Source organism: Leucoraja erinacea, chromosome 9, assembly GCF_028641065.1.
Source record: "Leucoraja erinacea ecotype New England chromosome 9, Leri_hhj_1, whole genome shotgun sequence".
NCBI lineage: Eukaryota > Metazoa > Chordata > Chondrichthyes > Rajiformes > Rajidae > Leucoraja > Leucoraja erinaceus.
The window spans coordinates 20377147-20404903 of NC_073385.1; the positions used below are offsets into that span (position 1 = coordinate 20377147).

At 48.4% G+C, this 27757-nt stretch overlaps 1 protein-coding gene across 1 annotated transcript; it reads right to left on the reverse strand.

Annotated features, from left to right (window-relative positions):
• Nucleotides 1-487: 487 nt before the first annotated feature.
• On the reverse strand, nt 488-24050 carry vash1 (vasohibin 1). The gene is made up of 7 exons (XM_055640285.1): nt 23470-24050; nt 18252-18340; nt 15635-15691; nt 8388-8462; nt 6449-6830; nt 5398-5513; nt 488-1085 (listed from the first exon to the last, which is right to left on the reverse strand). The coding sequence occupies exons 1-7, from the start codon at nt 23782-23784 to the stop codon at nt 1016-1018; spliced, it is 1104 nt and encodes a 367-aa protein (XP_055496260.1). The 5' UTR covers nt 23785-24050; the 3' UTR covers nt 488-1015.
• Between the last annotated feature and the right edge of the window lie 3707 nt (nt 24051-27757).

Here is a 27757-nt window from a genome sequence, read left to right on the forward strand (position 1 = left end):
ACACCTGGAGTATTGTGTACAACTTTGGTCTCCAAATTTGAGGAAGGACATTCTTGCTATTGAGGGAGTGCAACATAGGTTCATCAGGTTAATTCCCAGGATGGCGGGACTGACATATGATGAAAGAATGGGTTGACTGGGCTTGTATTTGCTGGAATTTAGAAGGATGAGAGGGAATCCTATAGAAACATATAAAATTCTTAAGGAATTGGACAGACTAGATGCAGGAAAAATGTTCCTGATGTTGAGAGAGTCCAGAACCAGTGGTCACAGTTTAAGAATAAGGGGTAGGCCATTTAGGACTGAAATGAGGAAAAACCTTTTTGCCCAGAGGGTTGTGTATCTGTGGAATCTTCTGCCACAGTGGGCAGTGGAGGCCAATTCACTGGATGTTTTCGAGAGAGTTAGATTTAGCTCTTAGGGCTAAAGGAATCAAGGGATATGGGGAGAAATCAGGAATGGGGTACTGATGGATGATCCGTATTGAATGGCTGGCTCGAAGGGCCAAATGGCCTGCTGCTGCACCTATTTTCTATGTTTCTAGGTAAATGCTGCCAGACCTGCTAAGTTGCTGAAGTGAGCGTTTTGTATTTTGTTGAGGACTCCAGTATCTGCCGTTCCTTGTGTTGCCCTGGTTGTCTTCAGCCAGCTGGTGATAAACATCCAGCCTGTGTAGGGCTCGGCATTCCCTGCACATCCACAGAGTCTCCAACATTGGCAGCACCTTAACGTCGAACTCCGGCACTCCCCGTAAATATTGTCACGCTCAGCTCATAACCAAAAAGTTGCTATCAAGCTGACTGTCCGTTGGCTGAAAAGTGTTCCTTTGAAGATTAGAAAACAATAAAATAAAAATGTAAAAAAAGGTCACAATTTAATACTGTTAACGGCTACTTGGAAATACGGGACGGCAACCTTTGTTGTCGTGGGTTTGAGTGCGGCGTGCACTGGGTGCTTGCTCTTCACCAGATCACAGCACAGCACGTTCACTCACTCAAGGCCCCAGACCTCACCCTCACACACGGATCTGGTAACCAACATCATTCACGCTCTTTTGTTCCGTGGCTTTCTTCTCTCCTGAAGATCTGCAAAGCAAACAAGGAACAAAAGAATGGGTGGAAGATAGACGCAAAAAGCCGGAGTTACTCAGTGGGACAGGCAGCAGCTCTGGAGAGAAGGAATGGATTTTGGGTCGAGAAGAAGGGTCTCGACCTGACACGTCACCCATTCCTTCTCTCCAGAGCTGCCGCATGTCCCGCTGACTTACTCCAGCTTTTTGTGTCTATCTTCGGTTTAAACCAGCATCTGCAGTTCCTTCTTACACAAAACAATGGATGGGCTGGGGTAAAGAATGGGTCGACTGAGCTTATGTTCACTGGAATTTAGAATGATGAGAGGGGATCTTATAGAAACGTATAAAATTCTTAAGGGATTGGACAGGCTCAATGCAGGAAAAAAGTTCCTGAATGTTGGGGGAGTCCAGAACCGGGGGGGGGGGGGGGGGGGGGGGGGGGGGGGGGGGGGGGGGGGGTGGGGGGGGGTGGGGGGGGGGGGGGGGGGGTTTAAGAATACGGGGAAGGCCATTTAGGACTGAGATGAGGAAAAACGTTTTTGCCTAGAGAGTTGTGAATCTGTGGAATTCTCTGCCACAGAAGAGTGGAGGCCAATTCACTGGAAGTATTCAAGAGAGATATAGCTCTTAGGGTTAACGGAGTCAAGGGATATGGGGGAAAAAGCTTGAATGGGGTGCTGATTTTGGATGATCAGCCAATGGTGAACGGTGGTGCTGGTTCGAAGGGCCGAATGGCCTACTCCTGCACCTATTTTCTAAGTTTCTATGCTTATCCACAATTGACAAACCGAGCGATAGTGTGAGCAGACTAAATACAACGCTGCCATTCATTGTCAGGTAGGATGGAACATGAACAGTGCTTTTAGATGAGTGAATAAGTGCCGTATCTTAAATACATCTATCAACTATATAGGCATGATGCTTTTAAGCTGGAAGAGTGTAGCAAAGATTTAGGATAAAAAAAAGACAGAAAGTGCTAGAATAACTCAGCAGGTCAGGTATCATCTGAGGAGACGTGGATAAGTGACGTTTTGGGTCGGGACACTTCTTGAGACTTCAGGTCCTGACAAGAAACATTACCTATCCATGTTTTCCACTAATGATGCCTGACCCGCTAAGTTACTCCAGCACTCTGTGAAACATCACCTATCCATGTTCTCCACAGATGCTGCCTGACCCGCTGAGTTACTCCAGCACTCTGTCTTTTATATCCTCCTACATCTCTGCACTGTTCCCGCTTCATGGCATCTTTCCTATATTGCTGATAGATTTATTTATGATACAACACTTACTCACGCATCTGCACTTCCTTGTTTCTAGATTCAGGAGGATGTTGCCAGAACACGAGGGTGTGAGCCATTGGGAGAGATTAGGCAAGCTAGGACTGTGATCCTCAGAGCACAGGAGACTGAGGAGCGATCTTATATAATTTCTACCGATGATAAACCTGGTTGTGTTCTTAAAACCTGTGCAGACCAACTGACTGGAGTATTTGCAGAAATCTTCAACCTCCCTTCACTGAGGTCTGAGGTTCCCACCTGCTTTAGGAGGGCATCAATAATAGAGGGCCCAAGAAGAGCATGGTGACTATCGACCGGTGGTACTAATGTCTGTGGTGATGAAGTGCTTTGGGAGAATAATTATGGCCCATATCAACTCATACCTTGACGGGAACCTCAACCCTTCACAATTTCCTACCAGCACCACAGGATTGAAAAGACTAGGCTTGTATTCATTGGAGTTTAGAAGGATGAGGGGATGGGGTGTCTTATAGAAACATATAAAATTATAAAAGGACTGGACAAGCTAGATGCTGGAAAAATGTCCCACTGTTGGAGGTGAGAAAAAACATTTTCACCCAGAGAGTTGTGAATTTGTGGAATTCCCGGCCACAGAGGGCAGTGGAGGCCAAATCACTGGATGGATTTAAGAGAGTTAGAGCTCTAGGGGCTAGTGGAATCAAGGGATATGGGGAGAAGGTAGGCACAGGTTATTGATTGGGGACGATCAGACATGATCACAATGAATAGATTTATTGTGGGCTCGAAAGGCCTACTCCAGCGCCTATTTTCTATGTTTCTATGTAACAAGTCATAAGTGATAGGAGAAGAATTAGGCCATACGGCCCATCGTCTACTCCTCCATTTAATCATGGCTGATCTATCTCTCCCTCCTAACCCCAATCTCCTGCCTTCTCCCCATAAACCCCGACACCCGTCGGTCAATCTCCGTCTTCAAAATATCCATTGACTTCGTCTCCACAACCGCCTGTGGCAATGAATTGCACACATTCACCACCAAATAAATTCCATCGCATCTCCTGTCTAAAGGTCCGTCCTTTTATTCTGAGACTCTGGCGAGTGCGGAGGGTTAAACAAGTGGGTTGTTTGAGCATGAAGCGATAGATTAGTTTGAGTGACTGGGGAATGATGTATCCACTCTCAGAGAGCAGTCAGCACATTTGTTAAAATCAATACAACGTCCGTCTGACAAACACAACACTGGAGAAAGTATTGAACGTGGAGAACGAGGCAACCAGAGTCTGGGAGAGGACGGGCATGTCGAGACTCACAATAGACAATAGGTGCAGGAGTTGGCCATTCGGCCCTTCAAGCCAGCACCATTCAATGTGATCATTGCTGATCATCCCCAATCAGTACCCCGTTCCTGCCTTCTCCCCATATCCCCTGACTCCGCTATCTTCAAGAGCCCTATTGAAAGGATCCAGAGAACCAGCCTCCACCGCCCTCTGAGGCAGAGAATTCCACAGACTCACAACTCTCTGTGAGAAAAAGTGTTTCCTCATCTCCGTTCTAAATAGCCTACCCCTTATTCTCGAGGGGGTGGGGGGCATGGCTTGCAACGGTTCATGTTGGTGGGTTATGGAGTTTCATCTGGGCAAGTGTGAGGGCTGCACTTTGGGAGGTGGAATGCAAGAAGGTATACAGTTAAGGCAGAACTCTTCGTAGCATGGATGGACAGAGGGATCTTGGGCTCCCAAGTCCACAGCTCTTGATTTGTTGGTAAATGTTGCCATCAATGCCAACATTGGAGAAGTTGCAGATTGTGAGGAAGGCTGTCACAGTGTACAGCAGGATATTGGTTAGATACAGAAATGGGTGGAGAAATAGCGGCTGGAGTTGAATCCGAGCATGTGTGAGGTGTTACACTTTAGGAGGTCAAACGGAAGGGAAGTTAATAGCATTCTATGGTCTGAATCTGAGGAATTCATTGCCACTGAAGGCTGTGGAGGCCATCAGTGGATATAATTAAGGCAGAGATAGATAGATTCTTGATCAGTACGGGTGTCTGAGGTTATGGGGAGAAGGCAGGAAAATGGGGTTGGGAGGGAGCGATAGATCAGCCATGATTGAATGGCAGAGTAGACTTGATGGGCCGAATGGCCTAATTCTGCTACTACCACTTAAGATTTTAGGTTGATTTAACTGCAAAGTGTTGGAAGGAACTGCAGATGCTGGTTTACACTGTCCCACTGAGTTACTCCAGCTTGTTGTCCCCATTTAAACGCATTGATGTACAGAGGGATCCAGGGGTCTACGCCCATAACTTGCTGAAAGTGGCAACACAAGTAGATGGATTGGTGAAGCAGGCGTACAGTGTGCCTGCTGTCACTGGATGGGGCATGGAGTATAAGAGGCAGCAAGTGATGATACAGCTTCAGAGGACTTTGGTCAGGCTGCATGTGGAGTATTGCATGCAGTTCTGGTCGCCCCCATTACAGGAAGCTTTGGAGAGGGTGCAGAGAAGGTTCACAATGCCTGGATTAGAGGGAATTACCTATGGGGGGGGGGGGGAGGCTGGAGGGACTTGGATTGTTTTTCTCTGGACACCAGAGGTTGCGGGAAGACCTGGCAGTAGTACATAATATGATGAGAGGTGTAGATAGGGTAGACAGTCAGAACCTTTTACCAGGATTGGAATGTCAAAGACCAGAGGGTGAGTGAGGCAAAGTGTATAGGAGTTGTGGTGGGCAAGTATATTTTCCACCAGTGGCGAGTGTCTGCGGATGGTGGTGGAGGCAGATACGATAAGCACATGGGCATGCAGGGGATGGAGGGATATGAATCACGTGCGGTATGGGCATTGTGGGCCGAAGGGCCTGTTCCCATGCTGCACTGTTCTGTGTAGCAAGGAACTGCAGATGCTGGTTTACACCAAAGATAAACGCAAAATGCTCAGCGTGACGGCAGCATCTGTGGAGAGGAAGAGTGGGTGACGTTTGGGGTCGAGACCCTCCCGTACTATTCTGTGTTCTATTTCAGCGCGCCGTGAATGCAGGAACATCCCGTGCAGTAGCCTCCTACCGTCTCTCACTGCGGCTGTTCCTGCGATGCGGGCTGGACTGGCTGCGCTGGGGCGACGACGTGTCCTTCCTCCTCTCGCGGGTGGGCGAAGAGGGCACGGCCGCTCCCTTCAAAACCTGCAGCGGGGCAGGGGCAGCAAACAGGCGTCACTTGTACAGGTGAACTAGTGCCTCGTCTCCCCACACTGGAGCACGAGCCCCGCCCCCTGTACCACTTTGTCACTCCTCCCCCTCCCCCTCCCCGCTCCCGATCAGCAGAAGGGACAGAAGCTTGAAAGTGCGCACCACCAGACTCAGGAACAGCTTCTTCCCCTCTGTTATCAGGCTTCTGAACGGTCCTTCCATAAGCTAGGGTACAGTCCGATTCACCTCTACCCCATTGATCTACCTATTGGACTGGAGTTTGACTAGATTGTATTTATGTAGGATATTATCTGATCTGATTGGATAGCATACAAAACAAAGCTATCCACTGTACCATGGTACAAGTGACAATAATGAACCTAACCCCACCAGCAGCCTCTCAGCTGCTCCTGTCACTGGTGGAGGAGACAGTCGCTGGGGTTAGCTGTCTCCTCAGCCCATCGAGTCCAGGCAACCCATCGATCACCCGTTCACACTAGTTCTAAGTTATCCCACTTTCTCAGTCTCTCCACTCGCGATGCACGAGGGGCAAATTACAGAGGCCCGTTAACCTACAAACCCGCACGTCTTTGTGATGCAGGGGGAGGAAACTGGAGCACCTGGAGGAATCCCACGCGGTCACGGGGAGAACATGCAAACTCCACACAGACAGCAACCAAGGTCAGGATGGAACCTGGGTCTCTGGCGCTGTGAGGCAGCGGCTCTACAACTGTGCTACCCATTGGGCTGAAACAATTCAGCAGGACGGGCACCATCTCTGGAAAATATAGATACTGAAGGGTTCTGACGTGAAACGCTGCTTAACCATGTTCTCCCTGAACAATACTCATACATTGGGCATCTATCTAGCTGCTGCAGCCAGGGGGGGGGGCAGCAGAGAGCGACTGGGATGGGGCTGTGGGCCTTGCCTTGAGCCGCATGTCACGGGCGTGCCTCTCCAGCTCTCTCCGCAGCTCATCGCGGCTCAGTCTGTCCAGGTCCAGCACCGAGTGCTTCCACTCGATCTGCTCCACGCTGTGCGGATCGTGCGACACATACTGCCCGATCTTCACCTTCTTCAGCGAGTGCCAGCACCTGCGGTATGAGCCCTCAAACTCCAGCACCAGGTCCAGCAGGGTCCTGCAGACAGGGGGCTTGAACATGAGGTCCTCCCGCCGGCTCATGCCCAAGCTGCCAAAGCGGCCCGCGTAGTGGATGCCCAGCACAATGTGGCGGAAGCTGCTCCCTGAGAATTGGGTCTTAAAACTGATGGGAAACCTCTCCACGCCGGACATTCCGTTGGTCAGGTATCTGATCACATGCATGAAGGAAACACACCACTCCTCACAGTGGACACGTGCTTACAATGGCCAGAGGATTGAGAATTACACAAGGGCTCTGGCATGTGTGTTGTAGAGCAGAGGCATCCAAGAGTACAAATACACAATTCCTTGTCAGTAGAAGCGGCTTTGGTACATTGGCCTTCATCTCCCAGGGTATTGTACAGAAGGGCCCCGGGAGAGAATTGTAGAGCAGAGGGATCTAGGAGTATAGGTACATAGTTCCCTGAAAGTCAGTTAGACAGGGTGGTGAAGGCAGCTTTTAGTACATTGCCCTTCCGCAGTCAGGAAAGAGTATAGAAGTTGGGAAGCTACAGCTGTACATGTCGGTGAGGCTGCAATTTGAATATTGTAAACACAAATGCTGGAGTAACCCAGCGTGACAGGCGGCATCTCTGGAGAGAAGGAATGGGTAATGTTTCGGGTCGAGACCCTTCTTCAGACTGATGTCAGGGGAGGGGGCGGGACAGAGATAGAGTGTAGCCTGAGACAGTAAGACTGGCGGGAGTACTGGGAAGGGGGAGGGGATGGAGAGAGAGGGAAAGCAAGGGCTATCTGAAGTTATAGAAGTCAATGTTCATACCGCTGGGGTGTAAGTTGTCCAAGTGAAATATGAGGGAAGGATTTACTATGAAACCGAGGGACAACTTTTTCAACTCAGAGGGTGGTGGGGGTATGGAACGAGCTGCTAGAGGAAATAATTCATGCAGGTACGAAAACAACATTAAAAAAAAACTGCTGCAGCAACCAGCAGGTCAGGCTGCATCCATTCCCTCCAGAAATGCTGCCTGACCCGCTGAGTTACTCTTTGTGATTGACTCTACTATATTGTAGCAGGATTGATTGAGGCAGTGCAGCGTAGGTTCACGAGATTGATCCCTGGGATGGCGGGGCTGTCATATGAGGAAAGATTGAAAAGACTAGGCTTGTATTCACTGGAGTTTAGAAGGATGAGGGGGGATTTTATAGAAACATATAAAATTATAAAAGGACTGGACAAGCCAGATGCAGGATAAATGTTCCCAATGTTGGGCGAATCCAGAACCAGGGGCCACAGTCTTAGAATAAAGGGGAGGCCATTTAAGACTGAGGTTGTGAATTTGTGGAATTCCCTGCCACAGAGGGCAGTGAAGGCCAAATCACTGGATGGATTTAAGAGAGAGTTAGATAGAGCTCTAGGGGCTAGTGGAGTCAAGGGATATGGGGAGAAGGCAGGCACGGGTTATTGATAGGGGATGATCAGCCATGATCACAATGAATGGCGGTGCTGGCTCGAAGGGCCGAATGGCCTCCTCCTGCACCTATTTTCTATGTTTCTATGAGTAGAGGAGACATGGCAAGCTGGTTGTGAAAGATTACTGGGGTAGAGGAGAATGTTGGACTGGGCTGAGGGCAGTGCGGAGTGGGCTGGCAGGCAGAGTGATCTATTCCTGGCTGATGTGTTCATGAGCATGAGATCATTCCTCCGGGGAGACGGCATGGACAGCCAGTTCCCGTACACACCGGCTCCATGACAGGGAAAGGATACATCCCCAGGATCACAGCCTCCAAGCACTTTATTGGCAGAGATTCTCGAATCATTTCTCGTGCAAGATCCATTAGGCTGTAAAACAGGAAACATCAGAATTTAATATTTTCATCAGTTTCAGGAGCCATTCGGTTCATCATATCTACTCCGTATCATATCAAATCAATTCAATCAAGGCTGATCTATCTCTCCCTCTCAACCCCTTTCTCCTGCCTTCTCCCCATAAACCCTGACACCCACACTAATCAACAATCTGTCAATCTGTGCCTTAACAATATCCATTGACCAGACGTCCACAGCCGAGTGTGGCAATGAATTGCACAGATTCAACACCCTCTGACAAAAGTAATTACTTTTCAACTCCGTTCTAAAGGTACAACCTTTTATTCTGTGGCTGCGACCTCTGGTCCTAAAGTCTCCCACTCATGAGAGTTGTTATTTAGATCTTCAATAATATAACCCTGTTTGACCTCTCTGTCCCGACTTGCTGGTCCACATGGCTCCGAGTTTCTGCCTCGAGAACTCAGGATAGCAATGGTTTAGAGGGATATGGGTTAAGCCCGGGTAAATGGGACTAGCCCAGAATGCCAACTTGGTCAGCATAGACAAAATGGGCTGAAGGGCCTATTTCCTTGCTGCATAACATTTATATTTGAAGAGAAAGATATTGCAGTTTGACCACAGTAGTCCAGCTTTCAGAAATATATTTATGGGCTAAACGCAAATAGTTTTTTAATGTATTAAAACATAACAAAAGTTGAGTAAGTTTCATTTACGGTTGAAGTCAGGAAGACACGGGTGGTAATTAGTGCAGCTGGTAGAGTCGCTGCCTCATAGCGCCAGAGATCGGGCCCGATCCTGACCTCGAGTGCGGTCTGTGTGGAGTTTGCACGTTCTCCCTGCGACCGCGCGGGCTTCCTCCGTGTGCTCTGGTTTCTTCCCACACGGGTCTGTAGGTTAATCGGCCCTCTCTAAATTGTCCTAATTTGCACAGAGTGAATGAAAATGTGGGACAACATAAAACTAGTGGGAACAAGTGGTCGGCATGCATTTGGTGGGCTGAAGGGCCTGTTTCCATGCCCTGTCTCTGGACTAAACTAAGTGTGTCGAGTCGAGTCAAGCACATCAAGATACAACACATGTTTATTAAATCTACTTACAGCATCGGTCTGCAGGACATTACAGTACCTAACAGCTACTCTGAATTAAGTAAGCAAGCTCTTGGTAATATGAATCGCATATTAGGCAGAGCAACTACTAACAAGCACTACAATTGGTTAGTTGGAAATAACCAATCTACATCTTTCCTTGTAGAAACAGAAAGCATCGATATGTGGGAATATGGTGGCTGAGCAATATAGGAAGCGGAATGTTAATATGGGGAAGTTTATATAGTTACACAACATCACCGTATCTAATGGGTGGCCTGCTGACCCGTCCGGCACGTGTGCGGTATGAATCCGCTTCACATCATTTCACTGGAGAAGATACCGGGGAGGGAACCGGGGATGTGACCGGGGATCGGTTGGGGTGGGGAGGTGGTGAGATAGGCGAGCTAGTCGCCGAACGCCACGGTGGAATCGGTCTCTGATAGTGGAGTCGCAGGACGCGGTTCCATCACTGGAAGGATATGTTGAAGGTTGCGTCTGTAAATGGCTCCGTCTGCTTCAATCAGATAGGAGCGCGGTTCTTTGGCAGGGCTGTAGATGTGACCCAGACAGCCACAGCCCTTGTTAGTCTGGAGGCAAACCACCTATCCACTGGTGAGAGGTTTAATTGGCTTACTGGATTTGTGGAAAAAAACGTTTCTGTGTATCGCGTTTGAATTGTAGTTGTTTCTGGACCACAGGCGGAGAACGAACCTGTGGCTGCAGAAGCTGCTGGGACACAGGCAGGGAGGGCAGCACAGGTTTGACGAGACATCAGTGGTTGGGCTGGGGAACCCAGTATGGGATCCCTGGTAATGTTCCTTAAGTTAAGCTGGTCCAGGTAGACATCAGATTTAGCAAGGTATGAACGGTCCATTAGTTGTTTTGCGCTTCGGACGGCTTGTTCAGAGAGTCCGTTGGACTGTGGAAACTCAGGGCTGCCGGTGATATGTCGAAAGTCCCATCGTTGTGCAAAGTTTTTGAAAAGCTGGCTGGTGAACTGTCTGCCGTTGTCGGATAGAAGGCGTGCAGGGGAACCGTGCATGGAGAAATGGTATTGCAACTTCTGGATCACTGCTTCAGATGTGATGGTTTGGAGTAGATCGATGTCAAACCAACCCTAATAAGAGTCGACAAGAACCAGATAGTGTTTCTGATGCAATTATAATATATCGGTGGCTACCGTGGACCATGGTAGAGGAGGAACCGGGTACGGCAGTAAGGGCTGCTTCTGCTGGTGTGGCGTCAGGCTTTTGTAGATGGCACAGACTTCACGTATGTACTTGGTCACACCAGGCCAGTAAAACGTGCTTTGTGCCCCACTCCGGGGTGACCCCTGTGGGCGGTGTCGAAGTACTTGTCCCGGAGAACAGCTGGGACAACTGCCTTGTGGCCCTTGACTATAATCCCGTCCTGTAACACCAGTTCGTCGCAAACCAGGAAGTATAGGCGGATCGCGAGTGGGGGGCTGTGTTGTTTATCCGGCCAGCCACGCTGGATGACTGCGGGCAGCAATTGTAAAGTCTTGTCAGCAGCCGTGTGCTCTGCCAGGCCACTTAGGCAATCAGTAGGAACATATGATACCTTCATTACTGAGAACTGGTCCTGTTTAGAGAGTTGCTGTTTGTTGGTTTTGCATGGGGTTCTTAGACAATAGACAAAGGAGTAGGCTATTCGGCCCTTCGAGCCAGTACCGCCATTTAATGTGATCATGGCTGATCATCCCCAATCAGTACCCCATTCCTGCCTTCTCCCCATATCGCCTGACTCTATCTTTACGAGCCCTATCCAGCTCTCTCTTGAAACTATCCAAAGAACCAACCTCCACTGCCCTCGGAGTCAGAGAATTCCACAGACTCACAACTGACTGTGGTATATCATTAGTTGTTCATTAATGACTCACAACTCTCTGTGAGAAAAAGTGCTTCCTCGTCTCCGTTCTAAATGGCTTACTCCTTATTCTTAAACTATGGCCCCTGGACTCCCCCAACATCGGGAAAATGTTTCTTGCCTCTAGCGTGTCCAAACCCTTAACAATCTTATATGTTTCAATGAGATACCCTCTCATCCTTCTAAACTCCAGAGTGTACAAGCCCAGCTGCTCCATTCTCTCAGCATACGACAGTTCTGCCATCCCGGGAATTAACCTTGAAAACTTATGCTGCACTCCCTCAATAGCAAGAATGTCCTTCCTCAAATTAGGGGACCAAAACTGCACACAATACTCCAGGTGTGGTCTCATTAGGCCTCTATACAACTTCAGAAGGACCTCTTTGCTCCTATATTCGACTCCTCTTGTTATAAAGGCCAACATGCCATTCGCTTTCTTCACTGCCAGCTGTACCTGCATGCTTACTTTCATAGACTGATGAACAAGGACCCCCATATCCCGTTGTACTTCCCCTTTTCCCAACTTGACGCCATTTAGATAGTAAGCTGCCTTCCTGTTTTTGCTACCAAAGTGGATAACCTCACATTTATCCACATTAAACTGCATCTGCCATGCATCTGCCCACCCACCATCCCCCAACCTGTCCAAGTCCACCCTGCATTCTCATAAATGCTTTCATCCTCCTCACAGTTCACACTTGCCACCCAGGCTTTGTGTCATCTGTCAAATTTGCTAAAATGTTACTTTGAATCCCATCTTCATCCAAATCATTGATGTATATTGTAAAACTAGCTGCATTGTCCCAGTTTCTACCGAGCCTTGCGGTACTCCACTAGTCACTGCCTGCCATTCTGAAAGGGACCCGTTAATCCCATCTCTTTGTTTCCTGTCTGCCAACCAATTTTCTTTCCATGTCAGCACTATACCCCCAAAACCATGTGCCTTAATTTTGCCCACTAATCTCCGATGTGGGACCTTATCAAATGCTTTGTATTATTCTGAAAGTCCAGGTACACTACCATTCACTGGCTCTCCCTTGTGTCATTTTCCTAATTATATATCTTCAAAGTAATTCCATGAAGATCAGTCAAGCATGATGTGTGAGAGGCCCTTCGCCAAAATCCATGCTGACTCGGTGACTGATCCTGGCACGAGTAGGTGCGCTTTCCAGCTTGCACTATCCAAAGCTGTGCGGATACCAGGACCATATTCCCACAGGGGGGCATCTTTTATGATTGACCATCCAGCAACCTTCTTCCCCACCACTGCCCGTTTTGATGTCTTCTGGCTAACTTGTCTATAATTCCCCGTTTTGAGCTGAATGTCTCTCCAGAACTTGTCTCAGTCAGCGCCTTCGCGCCGTAAACGAGAACTGTCAAAAGGCGGGATAAACAGTTAGCTGTCACCCTCCAATCCACAGGAATTCTGATCGGCTGAGGGGCTGAGCCCTATAGATGGGACATTGCCTGACCCATGAGGAGCTGGGGAGTATGGCCACCACACAGCATGGCATCCACAGCTAATTTCTGGAGATGTCTACTTCCGACGCCTTAAGTACCCTGGTCATTTGGACCCCTGGACCATCAAATAGCCCTGCAGCCATACATTACAACACAAATAGGACACAACATAATTACATCATAAAATCCATCTTAGCTGTGATGGAAGGCCAAAAAAATCCTCCACCATAGTCTACCACCCAGACACAATAACTGATGTAGGGGCCACGACTGTTTATCAATGGTAACTAAGTGAAAATGAAGATTTTGTTCTCAGGATGTGCATTGTGTTTATCTGCTGAGCCCTTCCTGTCACCCAGGGCAGGATTGAGTTTGATAGCGAATGCAGGGAATCTCCTGGAAGTTGGGTATTTTACCACACACTATATCAGGAAGATGGTTTGTGTCCTCCTTAGTGAAGACCATGGATCCAAAGTACCTGTTCAACTCATCTTCCCTCTCCCAGATGCCTTGTTCCCAATGGTAACTCCTTTTGCATATGAAGAGTTTGTTCTCAGGAGTGCAATATTCACCTTGTTCGTGTCTCTCCCTTCAATTGAACGGTGCCAGTAAATGACATAATCTCCTCTGCCTGCCTGCGCGTGATCCATATCCCTCTCCACTGCATATCCATGTAAAATACCCTCAAACCACCCGAATCTGTCTCCACATCACCCGTGTGCACCACCACCAGTGTGTTCCAGACAACCACCCTCTGTGTAAAAGGTCTTGCCCCACACATCTCCTTTACACTTTGCCCCTCTCAACTTAAAGCTATGCCGTCTAGTCTTTGACATTTCCACCCTGGGAAAAAAAGGTTCTGACAGTCTCCCCCATTACCCATGCCTCTCATAATCTTACAGACTTCTCTCATTCTCTTCACTGTTGCCGGGAACAACAAACAGGACAAGGAACCGAAAGATAATGGCAACAGGGTTGAACGATGGCAGTTTGGGTCACGGACACGTCTTGAATACTTTATTGTCAGATGGGACAAGTCACAGTCAAATTCTTTGTTTGCGTACCCAAGGTATGTAAACAGTCGCTACATAAAGGGTGCCGATAAAGTCACAAAGTATCCCACGCCAGGTCCACCCCTGTTCTTCCCTCCCCTCAAGGCGAGTCCCCACACCGGCCCCTCCCTTGCTGGGGTGGTGGTGGAGACAGATATGATAGTGATGTTCAAGAGATTTTTGAAAAGGCACATGGATACAGGATGTAGGGATCTGGCTCGCATGCAGATAGAGATTAGTTTATCCGGAAGTGGCGGTGCTGTTGAACGGCTGCGGCTCGCCTGCAGTTCGTCTGTTTTTACTTTTTTTGTTGTTTTTTTGTCGTTTAGTTACATTTTTGGTTATTAGGTTATGTTATGTGTGTGTGGGGGGGCGGGGGGGCTGAAACATCGTTTTCTGTCTCTCCCTTCAGGGGAATGCGACTCTTTCTGTCGTATCCCCCCTTCTCTGCCTTCGTCTGCGCTGAGGCCTAATGGCGGAGCTGGCGGCCTCCAACCTGCGACCGACCTCGAGGCTCCGGAGCCAGCCAGGACTCACCAACGCGAGGCTGGCCGAATTCGAGTTGTGGCGGCGTTCTGGCGCTCCAGTGGCAGCGGCTCGACTCGGGGCTGGGACGGCGCTCCGGTGAGGGCGGCCCGGCGCGGGTCTGAGACGACGCTCCGGTGGCAGCGGCACGACTCGGGGCTGGGACGGCGCTCCAGTGAGGGCGGCCCGGCGAGGGGCTGAGGCGGTGCTCCGGTGGCCGAGGTGGCCCCGGCGTGGGGCTGAGGCGGTGCTCCGGTAGCTGAGGTGGCCCTGGCGAGGGGCTGAGGCGGTGCTCCGGTAGCTGAGGCGGCGTTCTGGCGGCGGCAACCTGAAGCCGGGGCTCGGCCACAGGTCAGTGGACGACATTGTCGGGAGCTCGCAGGTCACAGGCTGGTGCCTGTTTTCCAGAGCTCCTACGGCAACAGCTGCGTCCGCTGGACTGGAGGGCGGCAGCTTCGACCACCCCGGGCCGCGGAGCTTGAACTGGCCCATTCGCGGAGCTCGGTGAGCCGCGGGATTGACTTACCATCGCCCGAGGGAGAAGAAGAGGAGGGAAGAGACAGTAACCCTAAGATTTTTGCCTCCATCACAGTGAGGAGGTGCCTGGTGAACTCATTGTGGTGGATGTTAATTTGTGTTTATTGTGTGTTTTGTTGTTTATTATTATATGTATGGCTGCAGGCAATGACATTTCGTTCAGACCAAAAGATCTGAATGACAAATAAAGGATCTAAGTCTAAGTCTAAGTTTAGCGTTGCATCATTTTCAGTGCCGGTGTTGCCGATGTGCACTTATCATCCCTAATGTCCCGTTACAGACGATGGTAATTATGATGCTCCCTCTTCACCCCCCACCTCCTGTCAAGATTCCCAGCTGTATCTTAACCTCCAGTACTGATGCATGTCCCAATCCCAGATATCGCTCAATCGTTACACCATCTGTTCCACCCCACATCAGCATGGCGCTTGTAAGACATCCATTGACCTTTTTACCGAGTTTTTGAACTGCTCGTTTTCTGCTTTGATCAAATTCACTTTTCAGTGGAGCGGACTCTTCCCTCGGCTGTCTGGGTTAATTATAAAGGTGGTGCAATCCCGGTTCTTTGTTTTAGCACCACGTATTATCCCAGAGATTGCACATTAATGAACACGAACACATCAGTGCTACTCACCCAGTTAAAGGTCGGTTCTTCTTAATCTCAAAGAACTGTGTCCCCGTGTGATTGTACCTGGATTGCAGTTAAGCAAAGTAACGAGACATGCCCGACCGATGCACAATGGTGTGGTACAAGAGCGCTGTGGACAAGAGTACTGACGTATAACTGACCTGTCAACCGTGGGAAACACGTACTGTACTCAATAATCCGTGCCGCCGGTGAAGGGTGCAACGAGACGCGGGGACTCGGGGAGAAGTGTGAAGCCTGCCCCCTCCTGACCCAAAGCCACAATGATGGCAACTTATTGGATCAACCTCTCTCCACGTGGGCCAATGCTGGCAAATGGGTCTGGTCGGCATTCACGAGTTGGGCTGAAGGACCAGTTTCTGTGCTGCAGGACACTTCATAATTCACCAGTGAATAATTGGGAGCAGAGCAGGGGGAGGGAGAGATGGAGACAAAGGCCGTCATTTCCCGTCCGTTTGACTGTTGGTTTAACGAGGCTCATCCAGTCTGCGGCAATCAGAGGAGACTTCAATAATAATTCAAGGGCCCGCTAACCTCCAGCTTAGTAACAATATCTGAACAGAATATCGATTATACCAACACACTCACTGAGTGCTCACGTATTTTGCCAAGAATTAAATAAAGCAGCTTACAAACCAAGCCAAATGATGCAATCACTCAATGGAGGACATTAATGGCCACCGTTAACATCTTGTTTGCTTTCTCGGTTAATAGGAAAGTCAACAGGACAGCATTGTACGTTGCTGGAGCTGTTTAAACAGGGAGGCTATGCTTGTTATACAGGCATTGATGAGATTACATCTGGAGCACTGAACGCACCATTAGTCTCATTATTAAAGAAAGGACATTTATGTGCTGGAAACAAATCACTGACGTTTATTGGGAAAGGGTGAATGCATGGGGTTTACCAGGGATGGGGAACAAATGGAGCGGCTGGGCTTGTAAACTCTGGAATTTACAAGGATGAGAGGGAATCTTATTGAAACATATAAGATTATTACAGGATTGGACATGCTAGAGGCAGGAAACATGTTCCCAATGTTGGGGGAGTCCAGAACCAGGGGCCACAGTTTAAGAATAAGGGGAAAGCCATTTAGAATGTAGATGAAGAAACACTTTTTCATCCAGAGAGTTGCGAATCTGTGGAATTCTCCGCCTCAGAAGGCCGTGGAGGCCAGTTCACTGGATGCTTTCAAGAGAGTTAGATAGAGCTCTTAAAGACAGCAGAGTCAAGGGATATGGGGGGGGGGGGGGGGGGGAGAGGCAGGAACGGGGTGTGCTGATTGTGGATGATCAGCCATGATCACATTGAATGGCGGTCTTGGCTGGAAGGGCCGAATGGCCTATTCCTGCACCTATTGTTGACTGAATCAAAAGCGCGAGGACATAGGTTTAAGGCATGAGGGGAAAGATTTAATAGGAAACTGAGGGGTGACATTTTCACAGAAGGGAGTGGGTATATGGAACGAGCTGCCCGAGGAGGTTGTGGAGGCAGGTACTAGAACATTTAGAAGACATTTGGACTGTGCTGTAGTAACTCAGGACAGGTGACCTTTTGGCTTGGGATCCTTCTTCAGACTGGTTGTGGTGGATTAGAAAGCTGGAAATGAAGTGGGGGTGGGAGAGAGCCAAGCGCGTGATAGGTGGAGGTAGACACAGAGATCTGGAGTAAGTCAGTGGGTCAGACAGCATCTCTGGAGAAAGGGAATAGGTGACATTTTGAGTTGAAACCCCTTCTTCAGATATGGGTGAGGGAGGTTTGATAGTGGATGGATGGACAAAGGCTATGGGTGAAAGGAAGACAAAGAGATCATAGGACAATTACATATAAGAGCAGAATTAGGCCATTCAGTCCATCGAGTCTGCCATTCGATCATGGCTAATCTATCTTTCCCTCCACCCCATTCTCCTGCCTTCTCCCTGTAACCTTACAAATCAAGAATTTATCAATCTCAGTTTTAAAAATACTCATTGACTTGGCCTCCACCGCCTTCTGTGACAATGAATTCCACAGATTGACCACCCTCTGGCTAAAGAGATTCCTGCGCATCTCAATACTAAAGGAACATCCTTTTATCCTGAGGCTGTGCCCTCTGGTCCTAGACTCTCCCACTAGTGGAAACCCTTTCATTATCCAGAGGACTAAAGGAGTTGATAAGGAGAGAGGGTTGAAAGAGCAATGAAATGTAAAGCCAAAGAGATATGTGTGGATGGAAGTGGACAGGATGGGAGAAGGGGCTGGGATAGTGGGAGAAAGGGGATTTGAGAGGAGAGAGAGAGAGAGAGAGAGAGAACGAGATTGCGGTGGGGTGTAGGCTAAAATTGGAGAATCCATTGGGCTACGTGACCCAGCAGAGACCTGCAACAGGTTGGGATTTGTACCTCTCGGGTTTCTGTTGAAAGGTTATCGATCTGAAACATAACTCCCTGCTTCTCTCCGAGTGCTCCAGATCTCTCTGCTCCTGTGGTTGTTCACCCTGCATAAGTAACTTTGAGTGCTCCAGATCTCTCTGCTCCTGTGGTTGTTCACCCCGTGTTAGACTGGGCTCCTGCTCTCCCCGTCACTGGCGGACTTGGCTGCGGGGCTCAGATCACCAAAGGATACTGCAACTCCCTGGTGTATCTCTGAATGGCTTCCAGGCGGTCAGGGACAAGCGTGGACAGCTGAAATGTAGGCACACACGGTGTTGGAATCTGAAAACAGCAAACACGTAGAATTAAGTTCATCCGTACAACAATATCCAAGGCATCTGTAGCAAGGAAGTGGATGGGCTTGGCAGGTTCATGAAGGCAAGAACAAAGCATTGCCAGCACAGAGCTCTGTGTAGAAGCCAATGTAGGCAACGTATCGCACACTGTAGAAGCAGGTTCGTCACACCCTGCTGCCAACACAACTCATCCCCACACAACCACGTGGTTTCCTTCCTACATGGTAAAACTAGGAAGCAATTCTTCCTTTACACATGTGGAGCACGGAACAGTACAGCAACACAAATGTTGGCAGAGCCGCTGCCTCACAGCGCCACAGATCCTGACACAAGATGCATCTGACTTCCTGGCTCTTGCACTCAATGTGCAACCAATGAAGGCAAGCATACCATACGCCTTCTTTACCACCCTACCTACTAACCACTCCAACGTCCCTCTACACCATTGCTGTAAAGCAGGGTTTGCCAACCTTTTTCATCCCGTTTATCCCCCGGCAACTTTAATAGCACATAGCAATGTTCTTTCACTTATTAATGAACAACTAATGATGAACAGATACCAGTATACCAGAACCAAACACAGTCAGTCAACGAGAAAAAATACGTACAAAACCAGAGTCAACTAATTTACCCCTGGGTAGACAAAATTTACCCCCTGGGGGTAGATTAACCCCAGGTTGGGAACCCTTGCTATAAAGGATTTAGATATTAACTGTATACTCCCATTATATTTATCCTCACACTTGCCTGGATTACACTGGGGGGGGAGGGGAAGTCCATTGATTTATGGTTCGCAAACTCCCCCCCCCCCCCCCCCAACCCTAGAAACAAAGAACTGCAGATGCTAGATTGCAAAAAAGAGACAAAGTGCTGGAAAATCTCACCAGATCAGGCTTTTGTGAATTGACTCTAGTGTGTGGGGAGTGGATGTGAAAGTGGGATAACATAGAATTAGTGAATGGGTGATTGATGGTCTCAGTGGGCCGAATAGCCTGTTGTCATGCTATATTTATAAACCTGTAGTGGGAACGGCATGCAATGTTTCAGGTCTGGACCACTCTTCTTCTTGCGTATGGTGTGCAGAGCCTAAAGTTGTAGGACAACTTGTTTTATTTGATCTTATTTGATTGTGCACACCAGCTGGATAGGGCTCTTAAAGATAGCGGAGTCAGGGGATATGGGAGAAGGCAGGAATGGGGTACTGATTGGGGATGATCAGCCATGATCACAACGAATGACAGAGCTGGCTCAAAGGGCCGAATGGCCTACTCCTGCACCTATTGTCTATTGCGAGTTGTGTGATGTTTGCAGAAGTGAACAGTAGGATTGTGCTGGTGGTGATAAAACACAAGTTCACCCTGCTGCCGACACCCCTCTGCCTGCACGCAATGGCAATGCCAGCCTTCACACAAGCTCACCCTGCTGCTAACACCCCTCTGCCCGCACACACTGTGGATGCCAGCCCTCCACTGGACCAGCATCAGTTTGAGATTAGCGAGGAGGAAGAGCATGTGTACGTATCGATCAACCGTGGCCCCTCTTCCCAATGCACCCAGGCCTCTTATAGGCATCTTTCATCTAAGCTTGTCCACCCCACAGCCTGCTCCACACAAGTTTTAGTTTAGTTTACCGAGGTACAGTGAAAAGCTTTTGTTGTGAGCTATCCAAAGCCCAGTCCTCTCCAGAGATGCTGCCTGTCCCGCTGAGTTACTCCCGTATTTTGTGTCTACCAGCGGAGAGTCATTACGTGATTATAATCAAGACATCCACAGTGGACAGATAAAGGGAATAACAGTGAAGAGTGACCATTCTTTGTGCAAGTGTCCAACAATCTGCTCCATACTTCACAATTTTCTGGTTAGGATATCTCTACTTAATCTAGCAATTCAACGTGATAATAAAGGTAAAGAAATTTGGGATAGTGCAGGAAAATCAAGTCATAGTCATGGAGTTATGCAGCACGGTACTGGATCTCTGCTAGTCACCACATCCCCATCTGTATTAAATGCAGGGCTCGATTGGAATCATGTATTGTCTTTCTGCTGATTGGCTAGCACGAAACACAAGCGTTTCACTGGTACACGTGACAATAAACTAAATGATAACTGTGAACCCAAGTGTAAACCAGACTCAGGAACATCCATCTGGAGAGGACTGGGTGACGTTTTGGGTCGAGACCCTTCTTCTCAGACTAGCTAGGGAAAAGAGAATCGAGAAACAAAAGATATAGACAATGATGTAGAGAGATAAAGAACAATGAAATAAAGATATGCTATAAAGTAACAATGATAAAAGAAACAGGCCATTGTTGGGTGAAAACGAGAAGCTGGTGTGACTTGGGTGGGGGAGGGATAGAGAGAGAGGGATTTCCGGGGTTACTTGAAGTGAGAGAAATCAATATTCATACCACTGGGCTGTAAGCTGCCCAAGCGAAATATGAGATGCTGTTCCTCCAATTTTTGTTTAGCCTCACTGACAATGGAGGAGACCGAGGAAAGAAAGGTCAGTGCGGGAATGGGAAGGGGAATTAAAGCGTCTAGCAACCGGGAGATCAGGTTAGTTCAGGTGGACTGAACAGAGTTGTTCAGCGACACGATTGCCCAGTCTACGTTTGGTCTCGCTGATGCACAAGAGTCCACATCTTCAACAACGGATACAGTAGATGAGGTTGGAGGAGGTGCAAGTGGACTAGGACTGTCGGGGTCCCCTCTCACCTCCAGGCTTCAAAACAAGAGGGTGAAGTATTCATTCCAACAATTACCATTTTCCACAAGAATCTCCTGGCCCACTGCCCTGTGATCCAACTGGTCTCACATTATACCAGGAGAGAGATTTGATTAAAATATTATTTCACATTACAACACAGGTAACTCTAAAAATGTTAAGTGATCACTTAGCAGATTGATTGCAAATAACTACATACCAAATACCTTCTATTAAAAAAAAAACCGAATTGAATTGCAGAATTAAAGACACATTCCAGCAGCTGCATTGTTCAATTCCATTGCTATCGACGCTAGGCGCACAGTGGAATAAAACCAGCTGTCTTTTGTTCCACAGCTAGTGTTTCACACTGGCTGCACTGATTATGATTACAAAAATGCATCTTTCTATTTCTGCTAGAGATTTTAGGGAAAATATATTCTGTTAGAATGAATTCCGGTCTCAATGCAGACAAAGGATCAGGCACTGATGTACTCTGCGTTTCTGCACACTGTTTGGCTCTGGTTGGCGAGGGGGGGGGAACTGTCAGAGATTTTTCACTTTGCAAAAGTCAAGGAGCAAAAACAAGGAGGGAGCAAGGCTAATTGGGATTCTCTCACTAGAAGCCAATTTCACATCAATGTGAAGATAACTGGGGCCAGTGTTCAGCCCACCATCCATTTACACAATGGAAATTCCACAAGAAAAACATTCGGAGCAAAACAACCACATTCCAGATAGACATACGACACATGATGCTGCGTCGAGATAATCTTCTAGTGTTTTTAAGGACATGCAACATTGAAACAATTTCAACAAGCAAAGTAAAGCAAACAGAACTGGAAATGTTTAAATAACACTTAAAACCAAATAGTTTCACCCCCACGTGGGGTAAATCTGGCCACAGGGAACACTGAACTTCCCTGTTTGACATTTAAAACAGCCCACAGATTAATCTGCAATGTTTCACCGAGTATGCAAATTGTTCCACCGGAGAAACGAGTCAAGAATGTTTTATTGTCATATGTCCCAGATCGAACAATTAAATTCTTACTTGAATTTACAAACTATAAAAAAGACACACAGTGCTGGAGTAGCTCAGCAGGTCAGGCAGCATCTCTGGAGAACATGAATGGCCGACATTTTGGCTCAAAACCCTTCCTCTGAGAGTTGAGTTACGCCAGCACTTTGAGTCTTTCATTTGTAAACCAGCATCTGCAGTTTTTTGTGTCTACGGATTTACAAGCCTACTGCAAAAAAAAGTCACTGTACCTCTGTACATGTAATGATAAAGAACCATTGGTATAACCTGACGAAGTGTATAGTACCAGTGCACAGTTGCAAAGATTCAATGGTTCAATGAGTCTGAAATAGGGTCACAACCCGAAACATCAAGCCATTCCCTCTCTAGAGATGCTGCCTGTTCCGCTGAGTTACTCCAGCATTTTGTGACTATCTTCAATGGTTTCTTTATTATCACGTGTAGCAAGGTTCAGTTAAAAAAAACAAAATTCTGAAGGGTCAAGACTCAAAACATCTCTCCAGAGTTCATCAGTTCATAAGTGACAGGAATAGAATTAGGCTATTCGGCCCATCAAGTCTACTTCACCATTCAATCTTGGCTGATCTATCCCTCAAAAGCCCATCCCCCTGACTATCCCCATAAGCCCTGACACTCCCCAATGCTGCCTGACCCGTTGAGTTTGTGTCTATGTGTAGGAAGGAACTGCAGATGCAAGTTTAAACCAAAGATTGAGGCAAAAAGCTGGAGCAACTCAGCAGGACAGGCAGCATCTCTGGAGAGAAGGAATGAGTGACGTTTTGGGTCGAGACCCTTCTTCAGTTTGTGTCTATCTTTGGTGTAAACGTGTAAAATGGCGGGACTGACATATGATGAAAAAATGGGTCGACTGGGCTTGTATTCGCTGAAATTTAGAAGGATGAGGGGATCTTATAGAAACATATAACATTCATAAAGTATTGGACAGGCTAGATGCAGGAAAAATGTTGGGGTAGTTGAGAACCGGGGCCACAGTTTAAGAATAAGGGGTAGGCCATTTAAGACCGAGATGAGGAAAAACGTCTTCACCCAGAGTCGTAAATCTGTGGAATTCTCTGCCACAGCAGCAGTGGAGGCCAATTCATTGGATGTTTTCAAGAGAGCGTTAGATCTAACTCTTGGGGCTAAAGGAATCAAGGGATATTGGGAGAAAGCAGGAATAGGGTACTGATTTTGGATGATCAGCCGTGATCACACTGAATGGTAGTGCTGGCTCGAAGGGCCGAATGGTATAAACCAGCATCTGCAGATCCTCCCTCCAGTGAAATGTTTTTGTTTGCATACAGATCAACAAGACTGCCACCCAGCTTAGTACATAACGGCCCGCAGGGGGAGAGGATGGAGTAAGTCACCTTGGGGAGATAAGGCATGCCTCGAATCCTTTGCACCATCTTCTCTCTTTCAGGGTGGATCTTAGCAACGTGCTTCCACATCCTGTCCCAGGTGGCCTCGTCCACCGGCAGCCCGCCACGGTTGACATAGAAAGGCACCCCGTCCTGGAACTCCTCGTCGCCGTCCTCGTCCTGCTCCACCTCCCTGAGCGGCGTGTGCCGCTCCACGCTGACGGGACCCACGCTGGCCGACCTCCGCCTCATGATGACGGCACCATCTCCCCTGCCGCCCGGCATGACTGAGCGCCGCAACTCCACACAGAAAGCCTCACTCATCGGACAATAGCCTCGCAGCGGAGATGATCACCGCCATCGTGCCGGCTCAGTGCACAATCTGAAGCAGTTATTAAAATGTAAAAAAAAAAAAAACATTGACTCCTCACAAAATAGTTAAAAAACAAACGGTGAGGGCGAGCGATTGTTTTATAAGAGGGCAGGGGAGTTGATCAGTTTAGGAGTGGCGAGCGGCGCGGCGAAACTCCCCCCTCACGTCCATGCCGGCCGCTGCCAGCCTTCACTCTGCGGTCCACTCGCCGGCGTGCCACGCCCCCCTTTGGTCAGCGCGGGGAGGAGCACGGCTACGCATGCGCGCTGGCCGGGAGAGACGCTCCCGCGCGTTACGTCACCACAGGCCTCACCAAAGATCCTAGACAGGAATTTTGGGCCTCACCAAAGATTATAGGGCGGAGCAAGATGCGCCACTCAGCGAAAAAAGCGTAGTATGACATGGGTGATTGTTGGCGCCATTTTACCGGGCTGCCTCGACTACAGTCGTGGCGTCTACATCTAAATCTTTATCTCACTGCTCTGCTATCAATCAGGGGCGGAAAATCCGGGGGGTCCAGAGGGGACACGTCCCCCCCCCATGTTTTGAGAGGTGGGGGACATCCCCCCCCAAGTTTTTGTGATCCCGATTTTAAAATCTCCGCTTTTAGCGCTGGATTGAGCCTCCGAAGCCTCGCGCGTGTGTGAATGTGCCCATGCACGCGTGGCCGCCAAAAATTGTGTCCCGTCCCCTCCATGTTTTGATAGCGAGTTCCGCTCTTGCTATCTATTGCTCTAATCGTCAATGTAGACGACCCGACCTGTCATTCTTTAGGTTCCCCAATAAATAAGAAAGGTGAGAAAATATTATTATTTTCTGTCGATATTATTCTGTCCTGAAAATGTTTTCTGTTCTCCCATCAACAGTCATTAGGAAACTAGATTTGTCGGTACATTAGAAAGTTATTAGAATTATTTTTAATAGATCCTTACTTACCACAATAATAAAGTCATCAATTTTAACACTTCTGTACATTTTTGGTTTTCTTCTTGTAAGGCAGGGTTCTCCAAAATATGGCCCGCGGGACACATTAGGCCCCCACCACGAGATTTTTCGAGCTCAGATTCGAGTCCGGGAACGCGGCGGCTGTTACCGGTTATGTCCCTCGAATTGTCCAGACATCACAAGTAAAGATCACAAGCCCACCGTGAATTCTCTCGATCTCTCCCTCTTCTCTCGATCTCCCTCCCTCCCTCCCTCCTTCTCTCCCCCTCTCCCTCCCTCCCTTCCCTCTCTCCCTCCCTTCCCTTTGCATGAGAGTTTGCAGCCCTGCTATGCCTTAGGTCCTAAAGAGGATAGAAAGAAAATACTTAATGGTCTTTGTAAGAAGATTTTAATAAGCTCTTCTACATTTAAGGTAAATTTACATATTAGAGACAAAATGCATCTTCAATATACAGGTCTCTCCACACAACTGAAAACAATTGCACTTAAGGGATACATCATCCATTCTGCAGGCATGTAGTTATAATCATTTTTTTTCTTATTTGTTAATCCTAAATTATATTTTCAGTAATTTCAGATGTCAACAGTGGGTCCAGAATACTCGTCAACAAGATCTCCTACACCGAACTCCGGTGTACTTGTCAGCCAACTGTTGTCTTTGTTCTGAACACTTTGAACTTGATTAGTTTTCCAACAAGAGCAGGCTAAATTGGAATGCAGTTCCAACGCTCTTTGACATTCCTAACCCGCCGAAACGTCTCTTCCCAACGCAGGTTACTCAAGAGGAAGAATGAGAACCTCCCATCCTCACCAACGCCTTTAAAACAGCAAAGAGGCAATCATTTTTTTCCTTTTTAAATTAAAATATATTTTCTCACTTTGGCTGAATATATTGTATCCAAACTGGTATAATTGCTAATGGTCAATATGTAACGGCATGTATGGTACTTTTATTTTCATTTGTGAAATGTTCACAAAACTATAATCACACATAAGACTACACAGTGTGGGCTGGTGGAATGCGTACTACTATTTAATTCAAGTAAGAACATCCATTTAAAACTTCCTCAAGCATAAGTCATACAACATTTAAACTGATTTAATTTTTTTTTAATCTTCAAAAAAAATCAAGATCATGATTTTCTTCTGGTAGATTGAAATTGGTGCACCACATCTATTTTTAATTATTATTACAGGTGCTCAACCTTTTATCCGACGATCCAAATAACGAAAACCTCCGAATAGCGACATTTTTTCAGTCCTTGAAGAAAGGTCCTTGAAAACGTTCACCGAGGGCGGCCCGCAGAGGTGACAGCGGAACCTCCGGTCGGTCCTCGAAGAAAGGGGAACTAAATCCCCATTCATAAAAGAGAAGGTGAGGGTATATTGCGCGGGAGGGTTAATAATTGACAATCTGCTGCTGCCTGCCCGCTGAGTTTAAAAGTTCCCACGGTAGACTCACAATACACAGTGTATCGTGAGTCTTGCATGAGAACTTTTTAACTCAGCGGGCAGGCAGCAGCAAATTGTCGCTCCCTTAAGTTTCACCCCACCTACACCCCTCTGCTTCCAGGCCATGTGTGTGACCCCTTCCCTCCCCTCTCCAGCTCCCCGCCCATTGCACCGGCGCGGGGGTTTTGCACTGTCTTCACGTCGGAGCCAGTGCCAATCACCGGAGACGTCAGGACCAACGGGACACCGGCCCCCAGGCCCACTGCAAGCACGGAGATCCCAGAGACCCACAGCCAGCAGCAGCCCAGCCCCGTTCCAATTCCAGAGGAACACGCTCCCCGTAGGGACAGGAGGTGATTGTGTGCAAGGTGCGTCTTGGTCTTGAGGTTGCGGATGAGGGGGCGCAGCTCGGGCTGTGACGTCTCCGGCCACCCCCCTGTACAGGAGCTGAGACTGGGAACTGTGGGGTTGTTTGCAGTTGCAGAGGGAGGGGGCAAGGGCGGTACAGTTCCCAGTCTCAGCTCCAGTCCAGAGGGGTGACCGGAGACGTCAGGACCAACGGGACACCGACTGCAAGCACGGAGATCCCAGAGACTCACAGCCAGCAGCAACTCTAGCCCAGCCCCGCTCCAGCTTCAGAGGAACCCGGGTTGCGGATGAAGGGGCGCAGCTCGGGCTGTGGGCGAACTGCCACTTGTCGCTGTAGCGGCGCATCGGGGAACGGGTTCTTGTTGGTCCTGACGTCTCCGGCCACCCCCCTGGACAGGAGCTGAGAGACGTCAGGACCACCAGAAGCCGCTCCCCGATGCGCCGCTACAGCGACAAGTGGCAGTTCGCCCACAGCCCGAGCTGCGCCCCCTCATCGGGACACCGACCCCCAGGCCCACTGCAAGCACGGAGATCCCAGAGACTCACAGCCAGCAACAACTCTAGCCCAGCCCCGCTCCAACTCCATAGGAACCCGGGGTGTGGATGAGGGGGCGCAGCTCGGGCTGTGGGCGAACTGCCACTTGTCGCCGTAGCGGCCCATCGGGGAGCGGATTCCTCTGGAGTTGGAGGGACAGGGAGACACAACGGCTTTTGAGAATGGTGGGCAATCACTTCCAAAGTTCTGCCCACACAGTCAGTACACCTCTCCTACACTTGTCTCCCGCACTAAGATTATCTCGCAGAGAATGATCCCAGCCTAACCCTCCCTATTCTCTCCTATTCTGCAAGAAAAAACTACATTGAAGACTCAAACTCGCGATCGAGTAACAGCCGGGATCGAGGCGCAAACTCGCGACCTTGCGGATATGAGCCGAGCACTCTACCACTGAGCCAGCTGTTAAAATCTACGCTAAAAATCTTCCATTCCGAAAGCCGAAAAATTCTGAATTACGAAAAGTGTCTGGTCCCAAGGCTTTCGGATAAAAGGTTGTGCACCTGTAGTAGTATATGCTGATTTATTTACATGTATATGCTTAATCTTTTTAATTAGTATGCTTCCCATTTCTTTTCCCTTCTCATTTTATTTTGTCTTGGCAG